General features: G+C 53.6%; 1 protein-coding gene across 1 annotated transcript in view; it reads left to right on the top strand.

Moving 5' to 3' along the window:
- Nucleotides 1–840: 840 nt before the first annotated feature.
- CFAP46 (cilia and flagella associated protein 46) overlaps nucleotides 841–27,757 on the top strand; it is an 88,229-nt gene continuing 61,312 nt past the window's right edge. The window contains exons 1-17 of the mRNA XM_082611604.1: nucleotides 841–910; nucleotides 1,398–1,522; nucleotides 1,674–1,805; nucleotides 2,444–2,508; nucleotides 4,104–4,268; nucleotides 5,140–5,263; nucleotides 5,736–5,830; nucleotides 6,601–6,711; nucleotides 9,852–9,951; nucleotides 15,834–15,932; nucleotides 17,985–18,175; nucleotides 22,601–22,829; nucleotides 22,990–23,110; nucleotides 24,311–24,434; nucleotides 24,644–24,774; nucleotides 25,312–25,439; nucleotides 26,459–26,592. Of these exons, the coding sequence (XP_082467730.1) occupies nucleotides 862–910; nucleotides 1,398–1,522; nucleotides 1,674–1,805; nucleotides 2,444–2,508; nucleotides 4,104–4,268; nucleotides 5,140–5,263; nucleotides 5,736–5,830; nucleotides 6,601–6,711; nucleotides 9,852–9,951; nucleotides 15,834–15,932; nucleotides 17,985–18,175; nucleotides 22,601–22,829; nucleotides 22,990–23,110; nucleotides 24,311–24,434; nucleotides 24,644–24,774; nucleotides 25,312–25,439; nucleotides 26,459–26,592 (2,123 nt within the window). The 5' untranslated portion in view covers nucleotides 841–861. The remainder of the gene's footprint in view (nucleotides 911–1,397; nucleotides 1,523–1,673; nucleotides 1,806–2,443; nucleotides 2,509–4,103; nucleotides 4,269–5,139; nucleotides 5,264–5,735; nucleotides 5,831–6,600; nucleotides 6,712–9,851; nucleotides 9,952–15,833; nucleotides 15,933–17,984; nucleotides 18,176–22,600; nucleotides 22,830–22,989; nucleotides 23,111–24,310; nucleotides 24,435–24,643; nucleotides 24,775–25,311; nucleotides 25,440–26,458; nucleotides 26,593–27,757) is intronic.

The raw sequence follows: 27,757 nt of genomic DNA, 5'->3' as shown, positions 1-27,757 counted from the left end.
CAGTCTTCACCTGGCGCCCACGGAACATGCTCAGACCCACGCACACCGCTTAAAGCAGTAGGAAGGAGAACCGTGCTCTCCTGCCCCCACCCCCCATCCGCACTGCAGTGCCCCACGCACCACGCCCCTCCCCAGGCCTTGGCAAACGCTACTCCTTGGACATCCTCTCCCCTTCCTTCTCTGTCCAGCACCTGGCCCCTCTTTCAGACCTCAGCTCAACTGCCCTGAGCTTGGGGCACTCTCCCCAACAGCCCCCTCGGGACCACACCCCTCTACAAGTGGCCTGGCTCCCGAGCCTCCCCTGGCGGCGCCCTGGGCGCACAGTAACTCTGTGCGGGTGTGATGTCCTCTCCCCACGGGGGCGGCCGTCCACCCGGCTGCCTTTTCAGGCCCAGCTCAGCCCCGGTCAGTGGCAGGGGGCAATTAACTATTTGCAGGATACATGAATGAATGAGCTAAGGAACACAGGACCGCTTTCTGGGAGACTGCGAGGTGGTTTCAGCAGAGGGTCAGGGCCCGAACCCTGGGCATCCTGGACCGGCAGGGACCCTGATCGGAACCCGGGGCAGCTGCGCTGGGCAGCCCCACTACGGGGGTGAGCAGGGGCGGGAGGCGGGGCAGAGCCTGCGGACCCGCCTGCGAGGACGCGACCCCGGTCAGGCGGGCACCTCGCCCTCACGTCCTCTCCGAGGGGCTGGAGGCGCGCTCACCGGGTGAGCGCAGGAGCCGTTCGCCTCCGGACAAGTCTGGCCCCGCCGCCGACCCGTAGGTCCCGCGCCCTTCTCTGTCGCTAGGCAACCCCTGGGCCGCGGAGAGAAAGCCCTCGGACGTTGCGCAACGGGCACCTCGGACGCCGGCGCCATGGATCCGGTCATAAGACAGGAGCTGGCTCGCGCCGAGAGCCAGCAGGGTGGGTGGGGGGGGACCGGAACCCGCCCCTGGGGAGACCCCGGGACCCGCCGGTCACCGCCCCCCACCGCCCCCCGGGGAGAACTCGGGACCCGCCGAGACCCTCACTCCTGGGGAGGCTGTCCTCACCCTGTTGATCCAGTGACCCCTTGAAGCCAGCACTTCGAGGGTTTGTCTGACTTGGGCAAACTAAGGCGCCTTTTTAAAAGGAAGCCTTTCGTCCTTCCTAACCGTTCCTCAAGGCTTATTCACCTCACGCTGCTCCTGAAGCCGGAGCCGCAGAGCTGCTGCGGGGCCCGGAGGGCTGAGCTCGGGGCATCTCGCTGCTGGGCTCCTTCCCCCGGAGAGGACCGGGCCAGCGCGGGGGCCAGCACGGGGTTGCCTGCCCGACCCCAGCCCTGTCCCGGGCCTCCTGACCGTCCCCACTGCTGCTTGGTGGTGCAGTGGCTCCGTGATGACCAAATCTGCCTCAACTCCTGTCCTGATAGATGCTGCGTCCCTGAAGAGGGCTTATCAGTTGATCAAGTCCGCCAACCTGGGGAAATCAGAGTTTGACCCCACAGAAAGCTTCAGCCCCGACCTGTTTGTTTTGTGTGCAGAACAGGCCCTGAAGGTGATTAATCCCAGGGGTCCTAGGGAGGCGCCTTCAGGGGACCCCGATTTCTTGGTTTGTACTAGAAGCGGGAAGCGGCGGCCCCTGGTGGGTGGTCCACTGGGCCGCCCCCTCTGTGAACCTCTTGTGGGGGGTCTGTGTTCTTGCGCAGATGGGGCAGCCCGAGGTGAGCGAGGACTGCATCCGGATGTACTTCAAGGTGAAGGGGCCGGTCACCCAGTTTCTGGGCCGAGCGCACCTGTGCAGGGCCCAGCTGTGTGCTCCCAAGTCCACCGAAAACATGGTGAGAGGCGATTCCGGGCCCTGTCCCAGCGTCCCCGCCAGCCCTGCGTGCTGGTTCCTCCCGATTTTCTTTATTGTCCTTTTGGATCATGAAGCCTTGGTGTGTACAACCTTGAGTGTCTTGGCGAGGTGAAGCGCAGCCTTAGCTAGTTTGCCGTTCTGAAATGAATATATAATTGTCCTACTGTATTTTTCCCGTGAGAGGTTGCTTTCATTCTCCTCAAAGTTCCACGGCTTGTACCGCCGCAGTTAAAATTCCCCCACCTCCAGACTCACCTTAAACCAGCTTTGTTGGGAGGGTGACCAGATTCTGCTTCAGTGAAGTGAGGTGCCGCATTTCCCATCTGTACTTTTCCCTGAGGGGTCTGGCTTGTGTCTTTGACCTCTGCCCTTTGTGTCCCCGTGCCTGGTCATGCCTGCAGCACAGGTGGGGCACAGGGTGGGGTGGGGGGTGGACTTCCAGGCTTCCAGGGAGGGGGCGGAGCTCCTGAGAGCAGAAGCTCAGGCGTCCACTGCCCCCGTTCACACCCTGGGGCCCGGCCGTCTTCGGAGGCTTAATGGTCAGGGGAGTGACGGTGACCAGTGATTGATGTTCCAGTAGCAAATTTGATCGAATTGTGCATTCTTTATGCTGTTTAGGAGGAATTTGAAAATTGCGTGACTCAGTATATGAAGGCAATCAACTTTGCAAAAGGAGAACCAAGGTGAGCATGACAGATCGGCCGTTTCTAACTGAGTGTGTACAAGCTTTAGAACCAGAACTTACCAGGTGGTTCTGTCTGTTTGGACGCCGGGGTTTTTGTCTTGTTTTGTTCGTGTTTTACTGCATCTGTGGCTGTGGGCTCACGTCTCTAGCGTTGGAGCTGGGCCGCATGCACACTCGACCCTTTAGCTGCATCCTCTTCCCTGTGCAAAGGTCTCTGACCTGCAGATGCCTTTTGCCTGCTTTCTCTGTGGGAAGCTCGCCTTTGACCAGTCCCCAGGCACCTCCCTTTCTGGTCCTCTCTGGGGGGTTGGCATCTGGGCTCCCTCCCTGCCCTGCCCCCACCAGCCTGTGTTCCCCCTGTCAGGTCGCCTGGCCCACGGCTTCGTGTCTGGAGGGGTGATTCCCCTGAAACTCCAGCACAGTTTTCTACTTAATTACTGCTTAAATATTATTGAAATTGTTAAGTTTGCATACAAACTGGTATTGATACAGCCTATTTAAACAGGACACAACGTTTAAAGCACATTTAAGTATAAACCCTAGGTTTATTCATTCCTTCTCCTAGTGTCTGCTGTGGATGGCCTCCTCTGGCCAGCCCCTGTCGTAGGGGCTGGGGATACAGGGCCCAGCCCCGCAGACCCTTCCTCAGAGGGGACATCTGGATGGCAAGGCCCGGCCTTGAGCCAGAGGTTCTAAGGACAGTGGGTGTTTCAGGGGGACCATGCCCCGGAGCCCTGGAGCCCAAGCTTTGGGCACCCTTGGGGAGGGGCCTGGCCAATGCTGCACTCCAGGAGTCTTGGGGGGACGTGCAGACTGCCTGGGGGAAACCAGGAACCTCGGGGGCTGGTGGATGAGGGGTCTGAGTAGACCCCATGAAGGAGCAGGCAGCCTTGTCTTCCTGCTGGGCCTGGCCCTCCCTCCTCTGGGGCACAGCGGTCATCGGCAGCACCCGTCCATCAGACGACCAGCACCGCCAGGTACCTGGGTCCTGCAAGGCAGAGGTGGCCCCTCCAGAGAGGCGCCTGGGTTCCCTCACTCGGGTCCTTTTGGGGGCTCCTGCAGCCCTCAGGGAAAAGCCCAGCTTCTCAGGGTGCCCTGCTCCCTCCCCAGCACTCCTCCTCACCCACCGTGCACTTCATCCGCTCGCACAGGGACCCCACCCAAGCCGCTTTCCCTGTACTGCTCTCCTGGCTGATTCCTCCAGGCAGCCTTCCTTGATGCCCCCTGCACTTGCCCATTCTTGTCTATCCCTTGAAAGCCAAAGGAGGCCTTCCTCATTGGGTACTTTTATGGGGAGCTGATCACTTTTCAGAATGGCCGAAAGAGTGGTGGGATCTCTGGTCTGGACCCAGGAGCCTGTGGCGGGGTCTGAACTGGAGCCAACTACTCGGCTGAGCAGGGCACGTGGCTGCCTCTGGTAGGATGCTGCATCCACCCCACATGTGCATCTGGCAGCCAGGCCAGGGCGGCTCGGGCAGGGCTGCTGCACCTGCCAGAGACAGAGGCCCTGGGAAGGAGCTCAGGACGGACTGGAAGGGGCTCAGGATGGACTGGCTCTGGGTGAGCCTCACCCACCCTCTTCTTGTGCCCCAGGTATTACTTCCTGGTGTATAACGCGTCGGTCCTCTACTGGCAAATGGTGAGGCCATTTCTCAAGCCTGGGTATCATCACCACCTGATCCCCAGCCTCTCCCAAATCGTGAGCGTGTTGACTCAGACTGAGGAGGAGGACAAGGACTGGCCAGCAGAGCTGACGCTGTGAGTCCCCAGACACCTGGCAGACGCTGGCCTTCCCCTCCCCCCTCTCCTGGTGGCCACATTTCACATCGCAGCCCCGGCAGTGCCCTCTAGCCCGAAGTTAGAATCAGGTTTTGTGTGTCTTGTCTGCACATGTTTCTAAACTCTGCAGATGGCATCACGGTGTCCTGATCAGACAGGTGTTACCACAGGACAAGTGCTTCTACTCAGAACCCAGGAAGTGGGAGCCTGCGTCATAGTCCTGGCTCATGGTTTTGAAAATAAATAAGTTGTGAGTCTAGTAGACATTCTAGCAACATACAGCTTGGCCAGAATGCTCATGCATCCAGGTGGCCCCACTTAGGGAAGCTTGCCCTGAGCGCATAACCCCAGGGACAGACAGCCCTGCGTGGATGTCAGCAAGTGGTCCCCAGCCGGCCAGGCGGGCTGAAAGGCGCTCGGTGACACTTTCCTGTATTTGGGTGGCATTGTTTGTGGCCAGTGATTTTGTGGATGCCACTGGGGGGCCCAGAGGGTCGGCCCTGAAGTTGGAATACAGAGTGTGCAGGCATTCGTCACCTGCTTTACAGCTATTTGGGGAGGCTTTAACAGAAAATAAGTAAAGCTATGCTCATTCTGTAAAACACCGTTGTTTGAGTCCTCGGTAATCACAGCCAAACAGTCCCCTTTCCCTTTGCAGGCAGTGGCCGAGCTTTCCAGCCCCGGCCCCAGCCCAGTGAGCCCCATACTGGCCGTGGGGTAAGGAGCTGGCCAATCCCTGCATCTTTCTGAAATTTGTAAAACATAAAAATATAATAACCGGGTTATTAGATGTTTGCAGCAGAAAATGACTTCATCCAGGTTTAATATGGACTATTTTTGTATTATCCAGGGAGCTTCTGGAGTGTTATCTACAAGCTGGAAAAAACGAGGAGGCCGCGAAGTTTTGTGCCACTGCAGCACCATTCATCAAGGCTAATGCGCCACAGAAATATCGACAAATATTTGCTCTTATGGTAAGTTGGAATATTCAAAACTGTAGAAAGAAGTCATTTTCTTAAGCCATTGTTCAGGAAACTATGTATAAAAAACAGCCAAGACCATCCACTGAGAGATACAAAAACATACATACATATGTACGAGCATGAACAGAACAAAACAAAATCTTTTCCTTTGTTGTGACTGAATATTTCCTTTTTAACAGCACTGAATTTTTTAAAAAGTTAGCAGAAAATTAGTAATTTAAGTAATTACGGCAACAGTGTGTAAAGAGCATTCATCACCTATTAATTTTATATATAGGAATCAACTTAAATTATATATGAGAAACTAAACATAAAGCATAATAAATGAGAAAATAATTGTTAATTACGAAATTTTACTTTTAAAGGAGGGATATTTGTAAAATAATAGCTAAACAAAATATCTGGCCTTTCCCTAATTATTTGCTTAAGTCTCTGTTAGTATTCTGTTTTCATCTTATAACAGGTCCGACATGAATTAATGGATGAGCTTCAGTTAAAGGAAGAAAAGAGAAGTTCTATTAGCCTGTCTGTCACTTTCCAGATTAATATGCTAAAAGCGTAAGTGCCTTGGGAAGGGGGATAGGCGCCGACTAGTCTCTGTGCCGGGGTCGGGGGCACATGTGCAGGGACGGTGAGGCTGGCTGGCGGGCTCGGCCTTGCCTCCCTTTACTGAGAGGCTCCGGGGAGGATGCCAGAGTGAGCGCAGGTCCTCAGCAGTGAGGAGGGTGGTGTTAGAAGAGAGGGACGGCAGCCGTGTCAGATGCTTCATTGGCCCCCTGCCAAAGGCAGCTTGAGACCTGACCGTGAGCTTGAACAAAAAGAGGGTAGTTGTGGGTGAAACCCTCATGGGACTGGGTGAGAATGCATGGGAGAGATCGTACCCAGGTAGAGACCTGCTGTGGTGGCGAGAGGGAAATAGGATGGTCGAGAACCTGGTGTGTGTGGTGAGGAGATCCCGGTGTGAGTGGGGAGGACAGCTGTCCAGAGGGAGGCGGGTGCTGGTCTGGGCTGGATCTGGGCAGATGGGAAGGGCCAAGCCCCCCTTTCGGTGGGCTCTTGGTGTGGGACTCGTTCTGGGTGCAGGGCCTGTGCACGGTGTCCTCGGGGTCCGTCCTTAGTGATGGAGGAAGATAGAGCCTGGGCTGGCAGTGAGGGCGGAGGGGTGTGAGAGGTCATCAGGAGAAGGAGAAGGAGAAGGTGTTACCTTAGGCCTTCTGTTCAGTGAGGACACAGGTTCATGGACTTCAGATTTTTTAAGGATAATTTAAAGAAATCTGACAGGATTCTTTTGGTTATTTAATATTTGATTAAATCGATCTATATTCTAGAAAACTGGATAAAAATGATTTATCTGAAGATATCAACACAATTCTGGAGGATACCTATAAATGTTTAAGTTATTACAATCACCAGCACTTTCCTTCAATCAGAGAGGAAAAGTAAGTGTTTCTGTTTTTCCAGTTTCACATCTATGTACAGCATTTCATAACTATAGGAAAATGTGGGGAAAAAAAAACGTAACCATAATTACCCAAGCAAGTATCAACCATTGTGGTGGAGGTTTTAGTGTATTGCTGTCTAGTCTTTTTTTGTCCTGAGGTTTGTACTGTTTGGCAGCACTTGGGTTATGAAACTTCACATCATACTTTTTTAAAGTCAAATTCGACTTCTAATCACAAGTGCTTTTCTAGTTATTACACATCTTACACCTTCTGAATAGACGCCTAACAGTTCAGCCGCAGGAGAACATGCCTCTCCCTGAGCATTTCAGTTGTCAGTTCTCTGCTCCCTGAGTCCTGGGAGCACTGCTCAGAGTTCAGTCCTGGATCGGATTCCTGGGAACTGGTAGTTGAGCCAGAGGCTGAAAGAAAAGTCTGGAATGTACCCCCAGTTCAGCTCTTTCACCAGGTTCTCTAAGTTGTTCTAACTCAGAGCAGGTCCTGCTCGTCTCGTCCCTGGGCACAGCCTCCCTGAGGGGCTCCGGGAGTTCCAGAGGGGGGACCCTGGGGACAGAGGGGACCGCATGACACCAGGACACCTGCCCCGCTGCCTGGGACTGCACTGACTCCACTGCAGATCCGCTCCCTGCCGGCGAAGTGGAACTTCTTTTCATATATTTACGGACATTTTTTTTCTCTCATTAATTTTCCAATGATTTCTTTTGCCCAGTTTTTTAAAAGTAGGTTGTAAATCATTTTACTAAGGACTTGCAAAAGCTTTTTCTGTTTCAAAATTTGAGCCCTCCAATTCCAGTATAATTATCAATTGTGTCAGTATGTTTACCTTTTAGGTCTTTTAAAACAATGTACAGATGTGTTTTATTTTTTATTTTATTTATTCATTTATTTTTGGTTGCATTGGGTCTTCGTTGCTGCGCGTGGGCTTCTCATTGCAGTGGCTCCTCTTGTCGCGGAGCCTGGGCTCTAGGCGTGCGGGCTTCAGTAGCTGTGGCGCACGGGCTTAGTTGCTTCGTGGCATGTGGGATCTTCCTGGACCAGGGCTCGAACCTGTGTCCCCTGCATTGGCAGGCAGATTCCTAACCACTGCGCCACCAGGCAAGTCCCCAGCTGTGTTTTATTTAAGATAAGAATAATTTGAGCTGACGTTCATCCCCCACCATCCTGGACCAGGCTCCATTTAGACCCGTCAGGGAGTCCCCACCCTCCTGGCCCAGCAGCCCGGTCGGTGGGCGCTGACCTGGCTCCCCCAGGAGCCCCGGCGTGTGGCCCGCACGGAGCCAGCTGCGCCCCTGCCCCTGGCCCCCCGCGCCCGCCCTGGGCTTCTGTGCCCACGCCCGCCACACGCCCCCTCTCCGCCCTGCCCGTGGGTCTGTGGCTTCACGGTTGCCAGTTTACTGTGTGGTGGCTAAGAGGCTGGCTGGTGGCTTGTGATGCAGCTTCCCGGGTGCTCAGCCCAGCTGCTCCCCAGGCCTGGCAGGGGCGTGGCCCCTGCTGGCCAGGGTCACAGGCTCAGCCGCTTGGAGATGCTGTCTGTGGGGTCAGGTCCTTCCTCAGCCCCGAGGCTCCAGCCATCTGTGAGGGGCCCGCTGACCCCTCCCCACCTGAGCTTCTGTATCTGGAATTCTGGGTAGAAATAAAAGTTCTGTGAGGTTAAGACCAAAAAAGCACTGAAAATCAGTGATGGCTCCCTTTGTGGGTTCTCCCTTCTTCCCTGCACAACAGGCCCAGGTGGCCAGAGCTCAGGGAGGTTAGAGGGGCTGTGGGTCTGGAGGCCCCACCAGGGCCCTTGGAGGTCTGGGCTGCATGGGTCGGGGTGGAGGGCAGGGACCCGCACCCACCCCAGTGAAGGGAGAAGGGAGGGTGCCTGTTACAGCAGACAGGCTGCTTGCTTCCGGGGTGGGTGTCGGGAGGCGGAGACGTTGGATAATATTCTCCTGGCTGAGAGTGTCTTTGAGACTGAAAAACGAAGCAGGCAGCTCTGTAAAGTGCAGTTAGGAAGTTCATTGTGGGGACTGACACACAGGCAGGAACCGTCTGCGGATGACAATCCAGAGGCATCCGCAGCTGTGCTCCGAGCCACCAAAAGGGGCACAGGAGACTTAAAGGAGGACTTAAAGGGGCCAGAGCTAAAAATGGCACCTGACTACCAAGTGGGACTGAGGGTTTACCTCCCCTGGGGGTCCCGTGACCACTGTCAGCACAGGGCACTCTTCAGTTTTCATATCAGGTGAAGGCAAGGGTTAGCATTGCCGGGGCTCCTCTGGCTTGGACACATTCCTTGTGAGTGGGCGGAAGCTGGGTCACGGTCACTAGAAGGGGGCGGGGGTGAGACTGCGGGCCTGAGAGGAGCTGACCAAGTGCAGTCCGTGTGGTCTGGCCACAGTCAGGTTGTGATGCCTGCCTCGGGAAGAGCAGCGAGGTGTTGGCTTATCCCCAAGGGAGGCTGGCATGTCTGGGGAGGCTGCTGGTGGCCACTGTTGCTGGTGACCAGGGGTGCTGCTAAACACTCCACCGTGTGCAGGACGGGTCCCCACCCAGCAGAGAACTGCCTCATTAAGACGTGATGGTGTCAGGCTGAGGAGCCTGACCCATCTCCCACCAGAACCATTGCCTTGATCCCTGCAGTTTTATATTAAGTCTTAAAATCAGGCAGTTTAGTCCTCTGACTTTGTTCTTTTTCAGAGTTGCTTAGGATAGCCTAGGTCCTTTGCATTTCCGTGCACATTTTAGCATCAACCTGCTGATTTCCACAAAGACCACGATTGGCAATTGGTGACTGTGAATGCTCTGGTCACAGGATAGGAAGAGCTGGCCCCAAGGAAATGTGTGTCTGTCTTTTGTCACCCCTGCCCCCCCACCAAGGGCTCAAATGGTGGTGCCCAGGGCTCACAGCCCCTCATCAGGCTGCACCTGCACCTGCCCTGAGGCAGTGGAAGTCCCTCCAAATCCTGTGTCAGGGCCAGAGGGGGCTGGGCTTAGGGACCCTCACCATAGGATTTCTCTTCTCTTCCATTTTATTTCTGCCTCCCCTAAGTGACAGCTGAAGGCTTATTCTACCCACAGGTGGGTGTTTCTTGTTGTCTCCTATTGACCCAATGCTGTTTTGTTTCTGTTTCCAGAATTCTTTTGCTTTTTGAATTAGCTCATCTTTCTCTGATCTTGAAATGTGGGGAGATCACCTCTGACTGCCTCTCAGACTTGAAGAAGATGGACAGCAAAGTAGGTGGTCAGGGACTGGGTGCACCACCCCTACTCACTGTGATCTGGACATGAAAGGCAAAAAACAAAACAAACAAACAAAAAAAAACGGGAAAGGAATTCAAAAGCCCCTCACCAGGAGGGCCTAAATCGTTATGTTGGTAAATTTCCTTTCAGTCTTTTTTAAGTGCAATTCATACAGTTGAGGTGATGTGATTTTTGCAGTTTTGCATCAGTAGTATCATTAATGATAAAAGGATCAATTTGTCAAGAGAATATAACAATTGTACATGTATATGCATCCAACATTGGAGCACCTAAATATATTAAGCAAATACTAACAAATCTGAAAGCAGAAGTAGACAGCAATGCAACAATAGTAGGAATCTTTAATACCCCACTTTCAACATGGATAGATCATCCAGACAGAAGATCAATAAGTATGTATTGGGCTTGAACTACACTTTAGACAAAATGCACTTAATAGACATCTGTAGAGCATTCCATTCAATGGAGGAAAATACACATTAGTCTCAAGCACACATGGAACATTCTCCAGGACAGATCATACATAAGATCAGCAGTACCCAACCTTTTGGGCACCAGGGACCAGTTTCAAGGAAGACAGTTCTTCCACGGATGGTGGGTGGGGGTTATTCAGGCGGTAATGCGAGCGCTGGGGAGTGGCAGGTGACACTTTGCTCGCTTACCTGCCGCTCACCTCCAGCTGTGTGGCCTGGTTCCTAACAGGCTGTGGACTGGTACCGGTCCATGGACCAAGGGTTGGGGACCCCGTGTTAGATCATAAAACAAGTCTCAACCAATTTAAGATGATTTTCTGACCACAGTGGTGTGAAACTAGAAATCAGCAACCGGAGAAAAGCTAGAAATTCACAAAAGTGTGGAAATTAAACAACATACTCCTGAACAAAGAAGAAATCAAAGGGAAAAACAGATTTTGAAACATAGGACAATGGAAACACAACATACCAAAGCTTATAGGATATAGCAAAAGCAGTCCTGAGAGGGAAGTTCATAGCTGAAAACACCTACAATAAGAAAAAAGAAAGATTTCAAATAAATGACCTATATTTATACCTCAAGGAACTAAACAAACAAAACAAAAAAACCAGAACAAAGCCCAAAGTTAGCAGAAGGAAGGAAATAACAAAGATCAGAGCAAAAAACAAATGAAATAGAGACCAGAAAACAAATAGAAAAGATCATTGAAACTGACAGCTGGTTTTTTGAAAAAAAATAAACAAAATTGACAAACAGCTAGACTAGGAAAAAAAGAGAAGACTCAGAATCAGAAATGAAAGAGGAGACATTACAACTGATAACACAGAAATACAAAGGATCATAGAGACTACTGTGAACAATTATATGCCAGGAAGATGGGTAACCTATAAGAAATGGATAAATTCTCAGAAGCATACAATCTACCAAGACTGAATCATGGAGAAATAGAAAATCTGAATAGACCAGTGAGTAAGGAGATTGTATCAGTAATCAAAAATCTCCAAACAAGGACAAGATGACTTCACTGGTGAATTCTACCAAACATTTGAAGAAGAATTAATGCTAATCCTTCAAAAATTCTTCCCAAAAATTGAAGAGAAAGGAACACTCCCCAATTCAGTTTACAGGGTGAGCATTACCCTGATACCAAACCAGACAAAGACACTATAAGAAAAGAAAATTACAGGCCAATATCCCAGATAAACATAGGTGCAAAAATCCTCAACAAAATACTAGCAAACTGAATTCAGCAGAACATTGTAAAGATCAAACACAATGATCAGTGAGATTTATCCTGAGGTTGAAAGGATGGTTTAATGTAGGCAAATCAATAAATGCGATATATCACGTTAACAGAATGAAGGGTAAATATACGATCATCTTAATAGATGCAGGAAAAGCATTTGACAAAATTCAACATCCTGTCATGATAAAAACTCTCAACAAATTAGGTACAGAAGGAATGTACCTCCACATAACAAAGACCACATATGACAAGCCCACAGCTAGCATTATATTCAATGGTGAAAGACTAAAAGCTTTTCTTCTAATATCAAGAATAAAACAAGGGTGCCCACTCTTGCCACTTCTGTGCAACATAGTACTGGAAGTTCTAGCCACAACAGTCAGACATGAAAAAGAAATAAAAGTCATCCAAATCAGAAAGGAAGAAGTAAATGTGTCTCTGTTTGCATTTGGCATAACCTGTTTATACAGAGAAAACTCTAAAGACCCCACTGAAAACCATTAGAACTAATGAGCAAATTCAGTTAAGCTGCAGGATTCAAAATCATCATCCAAAAATTGGTTATGTTTCTGTTCACTAAAAATGAACTATCTGCGAGAGAAATTACGAAAACAATTCCATTTACAATAGCATCAAAAACAGTAAAAGACTTAAGAATACATTTAACCAAAGAATTGAAAGACTTATGCACTGAAAACTAGAAGACATTGATGAAAGTAATTGAAGAAGACACAAAGAATGGAAAGATATCCCATGTTCTTGGATTGCAAGAATGAAAATTGTTAAAATGTCTATACTACCCAAAATCACCTACAGATTCAATGCAATCCTTATCACAATTCCAATGGCATTTCTCAAGAAATAGAAAAAAAATTGTATGGAACCACGGAAGAGCCAAAGCACTCTTGAGAAAGAAGAACAAACCTGGAGGCATCACACTTCCTTATTTCTAACTATACCACAAAGCTATAGTAATCAAAACATACGGTACTGGTATGAAAATAGACACACAGACCAATGGAACAGAATTGAGAGCCCAGAAATAAGGCCACACACATAATGTCAACTAATCTTTGACAAGGGCAACAAGAAAACACCATGGGGAAAGACAGCCTCTTAAATAAACGGTGCTGGGAAAACTGAATGGCCACATGCAGATGAATGAAATTGGACCCCTACCTTACACCACTCACAAAAATTAAATGGATTACAGACTTTAAGACCTGAAATCGTAAAACTCCTATATGAATACATAGGGCAAAAACTTATTGACATTGGTCTGGGCAATGATGTTTTGAATATGACAACAAAAGCAAAAGTAAACAAGTAGGACTACATCAAACTAAAAAGTGTCTGCACAGCAAAGGAAACAACACAATGAAAAGGCAAGCTATGGCATAGGAGAAAAATATTTGCAAACCATATATCTGATAAGGGTTTCATATCTAAAATATATAGGGAACTCATACATCAGTAGGAAATCATCATCCTCCAATGGGAAACAATGGGCTAAGGACCTGAATAGACATTTTTCCAAAGAAGATACTCAAATCATACATGAAAAGGTGCTCAACATCATCAGGGAGATAAAATCAAAACCTCAGTGGGTATTACCCCACACCTGTTAGAATGGCTGTTATCAAAAAGACGAGATAACAAGTGTTGGTGAGGATGTGGAGAAAAGGGAACCCTTGTGTTCTGTTGTTGGGAATGTAAATTGATACAGCTATTATGGAAAACAGTAGGGAAGTTCTTGAAAAAATTAAAAATAGAACTACTATATGACTGGCAATCCCACTTTTGTGTGTATGTCCAAAGGAAGTGAAATCACGATCTCAAAGAGATACCTACACCCCCATGTTCACTGCGGCATTATTCACAAAAGCAAGATGTGGAAACAACCTAAGTGTCTGTTGATGGATGAATGGATAAAGAAAATTGTGTGTGTGTGTGTGTGTGTGTGTGTGTGTGTGTAATGCAGTGTTATTCAGCGATGAGAAAGGACATCCTGCCATTTGTGACAGTGTGGATGAATATGGAGAGTATTATGCTCAGTGAAAGAAGCCAGACAGAGAAACAGAATAGCATGGTGGTTGCCAGGGCCTGGGGGTGCAGGAAGTGGGGAGGTGCTGATCAAAGGGGACAAACTTTTAGCTTTAAGATGAATACGTTTTGAGGATCTAATGTACAGTTTGGTGACTATAGTTCATAATTTTGTAGAGTATACTTGAAATTTGGTAAGAAAGATCTTAAGCATTCTCACCAAAAAGAAAACAAAACAATAACAATGTGAGGTGATGGATGTATTAATTCATTTGATTATGGGAATCATTCCACAATGTATATGCTTTTACACTTTACACATTTACTCTTTAAATATATACAATTTTCTTTGTCAATTATACCTAAATTAAAATTTTTACATAAAAATAAAGCAGAGTAGACATTTCAGAAAAAAAGATTAGCAAACTTTCAAAGGTATAGTAATGCAAACTATCCAAAATGAAACAGAAAGGAGAAACACTAAGGAGGATATAGGGAACATCAGTGAGCTTGGGACGACTTGAAGCAGACTAATGTATATGTAATCAGAGCCCCTGAAGAATAGAGAAAGGAGGGAACAAAAAAACAAATATTTTAAGAAATAATGGCTCAAAATTCTAAATTTAATCGTCTGTAAAGAGCAGGAAATTATGTACTGAGGAACAGAGAAGAATGACAGCAGACTTTTTGTAGGAAATAAGACAAAAGACATAAGATCATCCTTAAAATATTAACATAAAATTTAAAAAACTATCAACCTAAAAAATCTACACTCAGAGAAAATATCTTGGAAAATCAGAGGCAAGATAAGTATTTATTAAAATATACAAAATCTGAAAGAGTCTGACTTACACTACAGGAAATTTTAAAGGACTTTTTCAAGCAGAAGGAAGATGATGCCAGGCGGAAATCTGGATCCACACAAATAGTGAAGAGGACCAGCAAGGGGAGTCACATGAGTCACAGAGAGACTGAAAAATATGTAAATCTCTTGAAAAGATAATTGGCTATTTAAAGCAAGGATAATAACATGGATCAAAAGACTCAATATTGTTAAGATGTCAGTTCTCTCCAGATTGAACTGTACATTCAATGTGATTCAATCAAAGTCCCAGCAGGAGTGTTTCAGAAATTGACAAACTGAGTATAAAATTTATGTGGAAATGCAAAAGATCTAGAATAGCTAAAAGCAGCTTTGAAAAAGCAGAACAATGTCAGAAGACGAACACGACCTGATATAAAGGCACCATGGTTAAGACAGGGTGGCCTTGACATGGAGACTCACAGAGACTGAGGGACAGGACAGGGTCCAGAAAGAGACCCGCAAACTCAGGGCCTCCAGCTTGGATGAGGTGCAGAGGCTTCCGGTGGCTGACAGAGCATCTCGTCCACAAATGGTCCCGGACAAGGAAACAACCACATGCGAGAAAGTGAGCATCGGCCTGCACTTCATACCGTGGACAGAAATAAACTCAAAATGCATCATAAACCAAAACGTGAGAGTTAAAATGATAAAACTTCTGGGAAAAACGTTAAGAGAAAAAAATAAGAGGAAGCTTTGTGAGCTGTTATCTCACAAGCACACACCTAGTAGATGGCTAGACTGGAGACTGACCGTCCCAGATGGCCAGGAATGGGATGGGAAACGGCAACCCCTTGGGAAAACGGTTGAGCAGTTTGTAACAGTTGAGTGTGCCCCAGCCGCCCACCCAGCAAATCCCAGGCCCCTGCTGCCCCGCCACCTCCAGCAGGACGCCCCGTCCAAACCCGGCAGGGATTCAGTGAAAGAAATCGTCAGCCAAATTTCATAACAGGGCATTTGTCTGAAGTTGGTGTAGTTATTTAAAAGTTCTGTGTCCAGTGAAATTAACTATCAAAGGTGAAAAACAATTTTTTTCTAGCTTTCTTATTCAAATCTTTGCATCTTTTGGAAACATTTTAACTTTTTCTTATATATATTTGTATTATCTGATTTTTATTTGTTGAATTTCTACACGAATTCTATTTTTAAATGGTCTTTGAAGTTAATGAATGTGCATGATCGCTTTCGTTAAAACTCTCCATCTCACACAGAAACTCCTGTGCCCCGCAGGATCCCAGGAAGCTAATTGAAATCGAATGCCTGGAGTGTGAATTGGAAGCTGTAAGACTTGCAAATAAAATTAAAATCTACACCCGAGAGGCTGTGGAGGTAAGTCCTCAACTAGGAGCCGTAGCAGAGGCTGAACTGTTGTGCAGGTTCCCTGGACCCTGTGACTTGACTGGTGCCAGGTTTGGGGGGGAGACCTGACAGGCACGGGCCAGCCCCCTGTGCCCTGGTTTCCCACCCGTGACTGTGGCCTCTCTGGCAGGAGCTCCAGGGGCCTGGGCCTGCCGAGGCCGGTTGCCGTCCTCCTCCGCGGCATGGAGCTGGGTCCCCCACGGCTCCCAGGGCCACCTTGCCCTGGCGGACGTCAGGGTTCATGCAGGCCATTCTCTGGGTCAGGGGCTGGGGTGAGACTGTCCTCTGGCCAAGCCCTCCTGCGGCCTGTGTGGAGTGGCCCACCCCAGCACACTGATAACACTTGCCATTGGTGAACGCTGAGTCCCCATGAGAGCACTTTGCCATCCTGACTCAGGTCCAGGAAGGCAGACGTTGCCCTGGCTCTAGTGTGGGGCTGTCGGTCTCGCTGGGCTTGGGAAACAGAGGGGCTCCAGTGAAGTGGTGAGGTCACCACGGGATGGGGGAGGGGGGACCCCAGGGAGGGTGGGGGGCAGGTCCAGAGGACAGCCATAAGCGTCCCTCCCTCGCTGCCCCCTTTGGAAACCCCTGACTTGTCTAGAATATTCCACTGGTATTTAGTGAGGAGGCAGCTGTCTCTATGAGGAGTTGGCGCACGGCAGCTTGGTGAACACGGCGGCAAAGTGACAGACCACGTGAGCTCAGCGTCCTATGTAATGCAGTCAGAGCTGGTCCAGCAGCCACTGCCAGAAAAGGAATCCAGCGATCATTTATGTTCTTTAATAAGAATCCTGCAGTTGAGGGCTTCCCTGGTGGCGCAGTGGTTGAGAGTCCGCCTGCCGATGCAGGGGACACGGGTTCGTGCCCCGGTCCGGGAAGATCCCACATGCCGCGGAGCGGCTGGGCCCGTGAGCCATGGCCACTGAGCCTGCGCGTCCGGAGCCTGTGCTCCTCAACGGGAGAGGCCACAACAGTGAGAGGCCGGCGTACCGCAAAAAAAAAAAAAAAAAGAATCCTGCAGTTGAAAAAAGGGAACCAAAATACACTGAAACAGAATGATGGCAGCTGGCATTTCTTTGGGGCCCGGGTGTCTGCTCCCTGGCTCAGCTCCTGGGACCCTCTCTGGAGCCCTGTAGCCGGACTGTCCTGCCCCACGTCCCCTCCTGGCCCGGGGGGAGCAGCAGAGGCAGCGTTGGCGCTGTGAGCTCTGCCAGAGGACGAGCAGCTGGGCCGGGTCTCCGCGAGTTCGAGGCCACCTGGGGGATGTGCGTGTTCCCTTTGGACTTGCCCAGGTGGCTGCCCCTGCCGGCGCTGGCCTCCTCGAGGGAGGTCATGGGCTACCTGTTGGCCACGTGCTGGTGCTGGCGGGTGGTGGCGCAGGGACTGCAGGGCTGTGTCCCTCTGCCTTTGTTGGCCTCGAACCTCGGCCAGGGGCCCTTCAGGGGCACCGGTTCAATGAGGCTTTGACGGACGCATCTTGACCGGCAGGAGGCACAGGGTCTGAACCCCAAGCCTGCGCTGGTCCCTGTGGCCTGGGAGCAGCACGAGGGGAGGCCCCCAGGTGCCAGAAGCCAGGGCCCATGGACATGGCTGAGCTTAGGCGCCCAGGCAGCCCTGGTGGGCGCTGAGGGAGGTGTGGAGCTGGTGAGGCCCCTTGCGTGGGCTGAGGCCAGCCAGCGCCTGTCTGCTGGGCAGGGCATGTGGGGCACGGACTGGAGGAGCTGTTCACTGGGTAGTGGACGTAACTGGGCGTGGGTCCCATAAATACGCAGGGCCAGGAGATCAGCAGCCTCGCTCAGACGGGCTCACAGAGGAGAGACACACCAGAGGGCGCAGAGCCCGTTCTAAGGCAGGATCTCGACCGAGCCAGGCCCTTCTAGAAAAAATCACTGACAGACTCAGACAGTGGGCCCGGGCCCCACCTGCGGCCGCCTGGGCTCAGGGTCGGCCGGGGCTGGCCGGGCTCGCCCTGTGGTGCGCGTTTGACCCCAGCCTCACACATGGCCACTGTCCCTTGTGCAGACCCAGCTGAATATAGTACAGAGACTGGACGTGGTGCTCCAGCGAGCTGTACGCCTGGGCGACCCGCAGGTCGTGCACGTGGTGTGCGCCACGCAGTGGAACACGTGCCTCCCGCTGCTGCAGCACGACCTGCGGCACCACCTGCGGACGTCGCTGACCAGCATCGCCGAGGTCCTGGAGAAGGTGGACAGGTGGCGGTCCTGGGCTGTCCCCCCGGGGGCAGACAGCGGGCGGGAGACCCCTGGGGTGAGGACGAAGTCCAACTCATTTCCCCAAAAAGTGGGCAGGAAGGGCAGTGGGACTCCACGGCCCCCCGCAGAAGTGCCAGCTCGAGAGGCCGGCGGGCCGTGGGGGAGGTGCGTCTGGAGTGCGGGGGGCAGGGCCTTGCAGGGGGAGGCTGGGGGGCACCTGGGCGGCGCCCATCTGAGGTCGAGAGGGGTCGAGGAGATAGGGCTTTGGCAGGAGGGTCCTGGGCTGCGTGGCAGGGGGATGGCAGGGCACAGGGCCTGTGGGCACAGGCGCAGGAGGGAAGGTGGGGTGGGCGGTGAGTCAGTGAGGCCCCCAGGCTGGGGGTCGCAGCCCAAGGGGATGCTGCAGATGGTCCCTGGCAGACAAGGGGGCTGGAGACGGGGACTTGGTGTGTGGGCAGAGAAGAGGTGTGGAGGGTCACCCAGGAGGGGGGTGCAGCCGCAGGGAGGGGCGGTGGGGAGAGCTGCCCTGCCCCGTCTGCTCCTGTGATTAATTAGGGTTGGGTTTCATCGCCTACGTGAGCCCTCGGAGCAGGGGTCTCGGCAGGGGAGCCAGGGGCCTGGTTGTCAGCCTGAGGGTGGGCAAGGGGGGTCCCCAGGGTCTCCGGTACGGTTCATTTCCTGCCGGCACCTGGGGGTCTTGGCTGTGAAGAGCTGCATCTCTCTTCAAATCAGGGATTCTTACCCATTTTAAAAATAGTTTCTCCTTCTGGAATCCCATGGGGATGTATGACAGGCTCCTAGCCCAGCTTCCGACCCTCCCCCCCGCCCCCCTCCAGCAAACCTTCCACACTCATGGCCCCATCCCCCATGTGTGACACGCTGAATTCTGACAGATTTCCTCCAGGCCATTAGTACTCTTTTGTTTTACAAATTCTCTAATTTTCCTTCCTTTTTTTAGCCTATGTTTTTAAATTTTAATGACTGTTTCTTCCAAAATATCCTTTTAGTTTATTTTCATATTTGCCTGATTTTTAAAAATAATGTCTTCTAGTTGCTCTCTTTTTCTCTGACAGTTCTTTTTCTGATTAACTTTATTGAGATATAATTGCACACAATAGAATACACACATTGTTAATGTCCCTTCGCTGTGTTGTTTTTTAATCATGGGTGTGTGTTGAGTACTGTCGAAAGTTTCTTCTGCATCTATTAAAAGGTCTGTGACTTTTCTCTTTTGTTCTTTAATGTGGTGAATTATGCTGATTGAATTTTGAGTGGTGAACCAACCTTGCTTTCTCTGCATGGTCGTGACATATGTCAGCGTGTTGTTAAAGATTTTTATGTGTAGGTTCATGAGGACGTTGGCCTGTGATTTTCTTCTTTTGTAATGTCTGTCAGGTTTTGACATCAAGGTCATGCTGAATTTATTAATTAACTGAATTGGGAAGGTGGGAAGGACTCTTTCTCCTTTGCTTTCTGAAGGAGTTTGTGCAATATTGGTGTTTTCTTCCTTAAATGTTTGATAGAATCCAGTGAAACCATCTGGGCCCATCTGAAGCATTTCTTTTTCCATCCTTTCAATTCCCATCCTCTGTGGATCTTTCAATTTAAAGCATAGGAACACAGCTTTTAACAGCATGTACTTTGGTCTCACTTCTTTCTGTCTAGTATGATAATCTCTGCCTTTTAACTGGAGTGTTTAGTCTCTTTGCATTTAGTGTAGCTTTGAACTTGTCTACAATCTCATCATTTGTTTCCAGTTGTCGCTTCTGTTCTGCTGCTGCTCTTTCCCTGCCTCCTTTGAGGTTAATTGAATTCTTTACCATTGCATTTATTTCCTCTATCAGCTTTTTTGTCCACTGTACCCTTGGGGTGGGGGGATTGCTGTAGGGCTAACAGTGCACCTCCTCCTTAGCCAAGTCTGTGTGAGGCGGTGCTTCCCACCCGGCAAAGGGAAAACCTCACACATTTCCCTTCATCTACCCCACTTTGTGTGGTTGTTGTCATGTCTTTTACTTCTAAATGTGTTATGAACCTCATCTTACAGTGTCATTGTTTTGCTTTTAGCAGCCAGTGGTTTTTTTAAAGATAATTACAGAGAAAATCAATAGTCTCTTCTATTTGCCCACTTCTTTGTCAATCCCACAGGCTCTTTCTTCTTTCTTACCCTCAGATCCAAGTTTCTTTCTGCTGTTATTTCAGCCTGAGGAACTTCCTTTATTTTTTTCTTGTAATGCATGACTGCTGGTGACAAATTCTTTTGGCTTTTGTTGATCTGAAAATGACTTCACCTCACCTTCATCTTTGAAGATTATTTTCACCATTTGCTGGATTCTGGGTTTACAGATTTTTTTTTTCTTTAAACCCTTTGAAGAGGTTGTTTTATTTTCTTCTGGCCTTCGTAGTTTCTGATAAAAACCCAGCATCTGGCCCATCTTACGTTCTGACTGTGGGCTACCTGTTCCTGCTTCCTTGCATGTCCAGTAGTTTTTTTGTGTGTGTACCGAATGTTGTGGTTGGTGCACTGTGGAGTCTGTGGATTCTGTGATCTTTTTAAAGAGAGTGTTGCTTTTTGTTCTCTTGGATACTTCAGTTACTGGCTGAGAGCTGGCTTTGTGTTTTGTTGGCCATGTCTCTGGAAGGTTACAGTGTCTTCCAGCCTGTCTCAGTGGGGCTCAGCCTCTAGCCCAGTTGCACCCGCGATCTCCGTGGGCTCGGCTGACACCCGGGGTGTGAGTGAGGGATACCCGGCTCTCTCCTCTCTGGTGGGGAGGCCTGCAGCAGCTGCTCTGGTACCCGGCTCCTCTTCCTTCCCAGCCCAGAGCAGAGCCCCTCCCTGTGGACGGCAGGTGCCCTGGTTCTGGGCCCAGTGCTCTGCCCGCGATGCCACAGGACACTGTCTCCAGGCAGGGCACGGGCTCCTTCCTGAGTTCCCGCCTCCAGGGACCCCAGGCTCAGGCTGCCCAGACCCAGTGCTGTGTTTGGTCCAGCTTTACAGTGGCTACTCATGGCAGAGGCTTGATCACAGTTGGAAGCAGAAGGAACTGAAAATTACTCATTTCTAAGTCCTTTTCATCTGGTCCCATTCATCCTGTTTCGGCAGGGACGGAGTCTCTCATTTGAATCTGCTGTGCTTACTCATCATCATCTCTGTGGCTTCCTTGAGCCAATGGTTTACCAGGTTGTTCCTGATGCTGGCTGTTCTGCTGTGTAGACCTCTCCGCCTGCCAGGTTGTTCCTGATGCTGGCTGTTCTGCTGTGTAGACCTCTCCGCCTGCCAGGTTGTTCCTGATGCTGGCTGTTCTGCTGTGTAGACCTCTCCGCCTGCCAGGTTGTTCCTGACCAGGGCTGTGCCTCTGTGTAGACCTCTCTCTGTGGTGTCGGCTTGCCTCAGCTGGCTCCTCGCGTGGTTCAGCCCTGGATGAGTCTCGCATTATGGATTCAAGGTCAGGCTGCCCAGAGCACACAGTTCGGTGCTGGTCCAGCTCCCATTTTGTGGGCCTCCTCTTCCCCTGCCTCAAGACAGAAGGAAGTGGCCCATGACTGGCTGCTGTCCAGACTTCCAGGCAGAGTCCGTGGAACCTGGTTCCCTGACGGGAGCGCAGACCTCACCCTTGGCGTCAACCAGGTGCCCTCTCCTGCCCGCCACTCCCGCCCCCCGAGCAGCGGAGCGCCAGTCTCCAGGCACTGTGGACACTGCGTCCTCTTCCCTGAGGTCACAGGCCTAGCGTGTGATGCTCATGCCTTGTCGTGGCTGAGGGTCAGCTCGTGGGTCTCCTAGAACTTTAATTTGACCAAATTTGTTGGCTTTTCTGATGCTTGCGTCCAGGGTGGAGGCTGTGGCATGGGGCTCTGCGTGCTGTGGATGAAAGGCTTTGAGGAGACTGTATTACCATCTTAGGCATGGCTGTCTCCAGCCCCGCCCAGCCCAGGAGGCTCCAGCAGAGGCAGCGGCAGGAGCAAACGCCGGGCAGGGCCCACGGGTCCACGGGAGGCGTTCTGAGCAGGGGTGTGTGTGTGCTTCGGCCGATGAGCCGGAGAGAACTCAGAGCAGAGCCGAGAGGGCCCATCCCCTGAGGCAAAGCCTGGCCTTCGGTTGTACTAAACGCACTTGACTGGCCATGCCAAGAGCCTCCCGGGCTGCCGGACGAGAGGCAGCGTTGGGCGCCCCGTGTTTGCTGAGCCCGCCACCTGGCTTTCGTGTCACAGCCGGTCTCTGTAGCATGGAGCCTGGCTGGGCCCAGCTGCTGCTCCTCGGCCCTGGCGCACCAGCGGGCTCTGAGGTCTCCTGTGGTCTGCAGGGACCTCCTCTTGGTCCTCCGTGTGTCCTTGGGGTAAGGCAGGGCGGAAGTCAGGGCTGGAAAGCCAGGCGCCAGGGGGGTCCCGCGACATACCGCCAGGCTCTTGTAATGCTGTCTGTCCCCCCAGTCTCATGGTCCTGTTCCGTTGCCAAGTGCACATGGAGATGGCCTACATTGAGGAGGATGAGGACCGGCTGGAGCCTGCCTTGGAGCACCTGAAGAAGGCCATGCTCCTGGACACCCTGGGCCTCTACCAGGACAAGCTCAAGATGGCCTTCAACCGCCTGCACCTCTGCACCATGCTGTACCAGGTCCCCGAGCGCGCCGAGGACAAGGCCACCTTGGCCATTGAGCAGGTACGCCCCCGTCCCCCCGGACCTGGGCCCTGTGGCCTCTGCGCCTAGGGAGGGCAGGCGTCCTGGGCAGGACCCCATCAGGCCAGGAGCGCTCAGGAGAGACGGGCAGCGGTACTGCTCTGGACGACGCGGGCACTCATCACGCCGTCTCCCATCGCAGGCAAAGAAAGCGATGCCCGAGGACAGTGTGCGCAAGAAGCGGGCGCTGCTGGTGAGCGCGGGCCTGGCCCTGGCCCCTGACGCCTTCCAGGTCGTGCTCGACAGCGAGAACGAGGCCAAAGGTGCGCAGCCTCCTGTCCCCACTCTGCGTGACACAGCACCTCCCGTGGCGCGGGGGGAGGCTCACACGGCAGGGTTCACCGTCACACAGCCCGGGGCCCAAAGCCTGAGACCGAGGGGCTGGGGGGCAGGGCCGCCTGGGCCTGTCTCCCGGGCCTGCGCGGCTGGCTTGCCTCTGCACCCGTTTCTCTCTGTGTCCAATTTCCCCTTTTAAGGACCCCCGTCATAATGGATTAGGGCCCACCCTAATGGCCTCGTTTTAACTTGATGTTTCCTGGTAAGGCCCATCTCCAGATAAGGCCACATCCTGGAGTTCTGGGAGTCAGGGCTTCCTCGTATACTTTAGGGGGCACTCCCCCCCATGCCACTGTCCCCCCCGAGCATGGGGGTCCTGGGCTTCTCTGCATCACCCCCAAGTATATCAAACCCTTGCAGATGGCAGATTAGCGCCCGGCCCTGGAGCACCCCGGCGCCCTTCCTCTTGGAGTCCCACCCGAGGTCGCCCAGGGCCCCCTTAATGTTGGCTCCCCCGGCCGCCTTCAGCCGGGCAGCCCCAGCCGTCCACAGACAGGAGCTGCGGAGGGAGCCCGTGGTGGCCAGTGTTGTGGATCTGGGATGGGGACTGGGGGACGGCTCTGGGATGTGACCCTTGGCCTCGGTGGGCCACGGACCTTGTGCTGTCTCCGTGGCCGCCGCACGTCACCAGGTCCTGTTTTCACCCTGTCCGGGGTGTGGCAGTGCCACCCCGTGCTTCCTTCTTGTTCTGCTGGGTGTGAGGGGCACAGGCCCAGTGGGCAGTCGCCCCGGACACGCTCGGGCTCTCTTGGTGCGTTTCACTCGGCGAGGGGCCGGGCAGGAGCACCCGGCCTGGCAGGGGCCTTCCGCGGGGTCTCGGCCAGTCAGCTCCTGAAGGTGAGGGGCCGTGGGCACGGAGGCCGCCACTGTGCTGGGCGCGGGTGGAGGCTCTTGGGGCCGGCCCAGCGGGTGCAGAGGGGGGTCGTTCTGCGCACCAGCTGCCCCTGGTGCCCGGCGCCCCTCCCCCACAAAGGCACAGCTAGCGGGACCTAATCTTCATGAAAAGGTCAAAAGACACCCGGGAGGCGCCACCACACCCATCCAGAGTCCTGCGCGCTGGGGTTGCGGGCACGTGCCCTGACCCGAGACCCACCGCGTCACTGCCCCGTCCCACTGTCCACCCTCAGTTTCCACCGGGAAAGAGCGGGGCCGCTTCACCTACCTGTACGCGAAGGCGCGGCATCACTCCCTCAGCGTGGACGAGGCCGTGGGGCATGTGCAGCGCCTGCGGGGCCGGAACGACAAGGAGAGGTGAGCTGGCGGTGGCCGGGGGGCGTGCGGGGCTTGTGGGTCATTGCGGCGGGGACACCGGACCGCTGCCCGCCCCCTCGCCTGGCCCCGGGCGGCAACCCCGCGGGTCTGCCCGCCGCCTCGCGTCCGGGCTGGGGCGTCCGTTGGGCTCTTGGCAGGAGCCCTGCGCCGGTTCTCCCGAGCAGAGGGCTCATCGCGCACCTGTGCAGGGTACAGATCTGGGCCGAGCTGGCCAAGGTGGCCCGGAAGCAGGGCGTGTGGGATGTGTGCCGGGCGGCCAGCCGCTTCTGCCTCGTGTATGACGTCGGCAAGGTGGAGCGGCAGGAGAGGCTCAAGCGAGGTAGGCCCCGGGTCGCGCTTGGGCGCCCGCACCGGCGGGGTCTCCCCAGCCCACCTGGGGTCGTTGCGGGGGCCCGCGGGAGCTCAGCGAGGGGACCCAGGGCTGCAGGCTGGGGGCCTGCGGGCAGAGGTGGGGCCTGGGCCGGCTCCCCCCGTCAGCGCCGGGTCCACACGAGTCCGGCTTGCACGTCCCTGGAAGAGGTTGGTCTTGCGGACGGTGAGGATGCGGGGACCTGCGGGCAGTCCCAGGAGGCCCGGGGAGTGGGTGTTGGGGGCGGGGCCGGGGCTTCTCGAGGGGCAGAACAGCGCAGACAGAACCAAAAGCACGGCTGTCAGGGAATCGGCGGGAGATTGGCCGTGGCCGTGGCTTTGGGGACACCTCGCCGCCCCGTGGGGCCCTTGCGCTTGGGAGGTTTCTGCCAGCCCCTCCTGGGCACAGTGCCACCTCGCAGAGGCCCCGCCGCCGCACCCGGCGCTGCGCCGCGTTCCCTGGAAGGCTGTTCGCGTTCTGAGCATCCTGCCGCTCTGCTGTTTCCAGGGAGGAAGAAGAGGGGCGGGGACGGCGCGGGGCAGGACTCCTCGGGCCAGTCGGACGCCACCCTGCAGACGCAGGCGTCCCCCAGCCTGCTGCGCAAGTTCGCGGAGGTGGGGTTCATCAACGCCGAGGTGCGTCCCTGCCCACGGCCCCTCGGCCCCCGTGTCACCTGCGTCTGCGCGGATGTGACCTTGTACTCCAGCCCTGCTCCCGGAGGAGCCTGTTCTTTAGGGAAGTTTTCCTGGGTTCTTGGGAGATTTTCTGGGAGAAAAATATAAATCAGAATGTATCGTGAGGGGTGTAGATGTTCATTTTCCTTAGAAGTAATGTTTGAATTGTGAATCCACGGTGACATAGGTACTGCAGGCTGACAGTTACTGGATTTGGGAGTGCCCTCTGCATGGGAATAGCTTCAAAAGCACTTTGAACCCATTGTAAGGGAGGAGCGTGTGTTCTGATCTCAGCCCCTCAGAGGCCACTGAAGGCTGCTGGCAACCAGCCCCCTCAGCCCTGACCTGGGGTCGCTACCGCCCCCTGCAGTGAGCATGCAGAGACCCCAGCGTCAGCCAGGTGGCTGAGCTGGGTCTAAGCTGGCCCTGGGATCCCTGCACCTGCACGTGGTGGTGACTTTGGTGATACTTTGTAACTTCAGGATTCTGGGGGCCACTTGAGGTTGTTTATTTTGGGGGTCGATGGGGTAACCCGGCCAGAACTCCCTGGCTCTTTCAGTGAGGGTTTGCTGAGCACCTCCTGAGGGCCAGGCCATGCTGAGAGCTGGGGGCAGGTGACCGCGGAGCCAGGGATGGAGCCGGCATCACCCCCGGGAGGCAGGCAAGGCCACCTGCCCCCCGTCCTTGGTCCTGTCAGCCTGCAGGGCTTCAGTGCACAGCCGTGGAGGGACGGGGACTGGGATGCCGTGTGCGCCTGTGGTGTGACAAGGGGACGTTTGTGTCCCTGGGGGCTCAGGCTGTGCTCTCGAAAGGAGCCCGTCTCTCTCTGAGATGCAGCGTGTATGGGTGAAGCAACGGCATGGGGTGGGGGAAGTGTCGCTGCAGGCAGGGAGGCCCCAGGGGCCGGGAAGGCCCTGGGGGCATCGCGCTGGGTCTGTGCTCCCGGGACCTCTCCTCCACTCCACTCACTTCCCCTGCAGGCCACCGTCCACCTGCTGCGATCAGAGGGCGTGTGGCTAAATGACCGTCCCACGCCCCCTGAGGACCTGAGTCAGCACCCGGCGGGCTACATACCCGAGTCCCCAGAGGACAATGCCGAGTGGATCACGTACCGGTAGGGGAGCCGCGGGCGCGCGTCCTATGCACCTGGCACCGCTCACGTGTGGCCCGGGGGCACAGGCTGAGACGGGGGCCGCGCCCAGACATGCGAGGGAAGTGGCCGGCTGTCCAGCGCGGCTCACTAGCTCAGGTCGTTGTTCGCTGTGGTTAGTTTTCCTCGTTACTGGTGGAAACGAGATGTGAGGGAGTTGGTGTCCGCGGAGGGAAGCGGTAGTCGGGGCTGAAACTGTCCTGGGAAGTATGTGAACGGAAAGAGGGTCCACAGGGAACCCCCCAGAGACTTGCCCACGTGAGATGCCAAGTGCGGTTCAATCCTGAAATCGAGGTGCTGTGGAAACAACCACAGTTTTTAGCCGTTGTTTCATCTAAAATTAAATATTTGAGAGGTGAACACGGTGGTGAGTGAATGTCCACGTGGCGGTGTCGCAGGAGCCGAGGCTGTTGGCTGCTCCTTGCTGACTGTGCAGAAGGACCACTTTCCTGCCTGTGGCCCCCAGTGGACGGGCCCTCACACCCACCTGCTGTGGAGGGGGTTGGGGACGCCGCCTGACTCCCTCTGCCCATGAGAGGCACAGGAAGGAGGGCCCTGATTTTGTGCAGATGGGGTGTGTCTTGGTGTTTTAAGTCGCCTGTGAGAGCGCAGCCCGGGGCCTTCCCCAGGGGGCGCTGCCGCTCCCGTCTGGGGCCGGACTCCCTACGCCTGGAGGAGGGCCCAGGCCACACCTGACCACTGTTTTTATACAGCCCACGAGCAAATAGTGGTTTTGATGTTTTTTAAGTTTGTGAAATTAAATAGCAAGAAACACACAACAGAGACTCCACGTAGCTGTCGAAGCCCAGGTTACTAACTGTCTGGCCCTTTAGAGAAAAGGCTTGCCAGGCGCTGGTCTGAGGCCAGCAGGTCCCACGCGTCCATGTGGACGGAGGAGGGCAGCCTGTGTGCGCTGGGCCGGGGAGACTGGGCACGCCAGGTGCAGAGGTGGACTGGCAGCCTGCAAGCCTCGGCCAGGGGTCCGTCCTCGGCCAGGGAGGGGCAGAGGGAGGGGCGTCCAGCAGGGAGATGGGAGAGCCAGGCGGATGGGGTGGAGGCGGGAGGAGATGGGCAGGCCGGGTCCTTCGGCGGGAGCGGCGGGCGGCCCCCAGCAGGGCAACTTTCTGAC

Source organism: Mesoplodon mirus (genome assembly GCF_964341445.2).
Source record: "Mesoplodon mirus genome assembly, chromosome: 2".
NCBI classification, from domain to species: Eukaryota; Metazoa; Chordata; class Mammalia; order Artiodactyla; family Ziphiidae; genus Mesoplodon; species Mesoplodon mirus.
The sequence above is the reverse complement of the archived record's forward strand: the minus strand, read 5'-3'. Positions and strand labels throughout refer to the sequence as shown.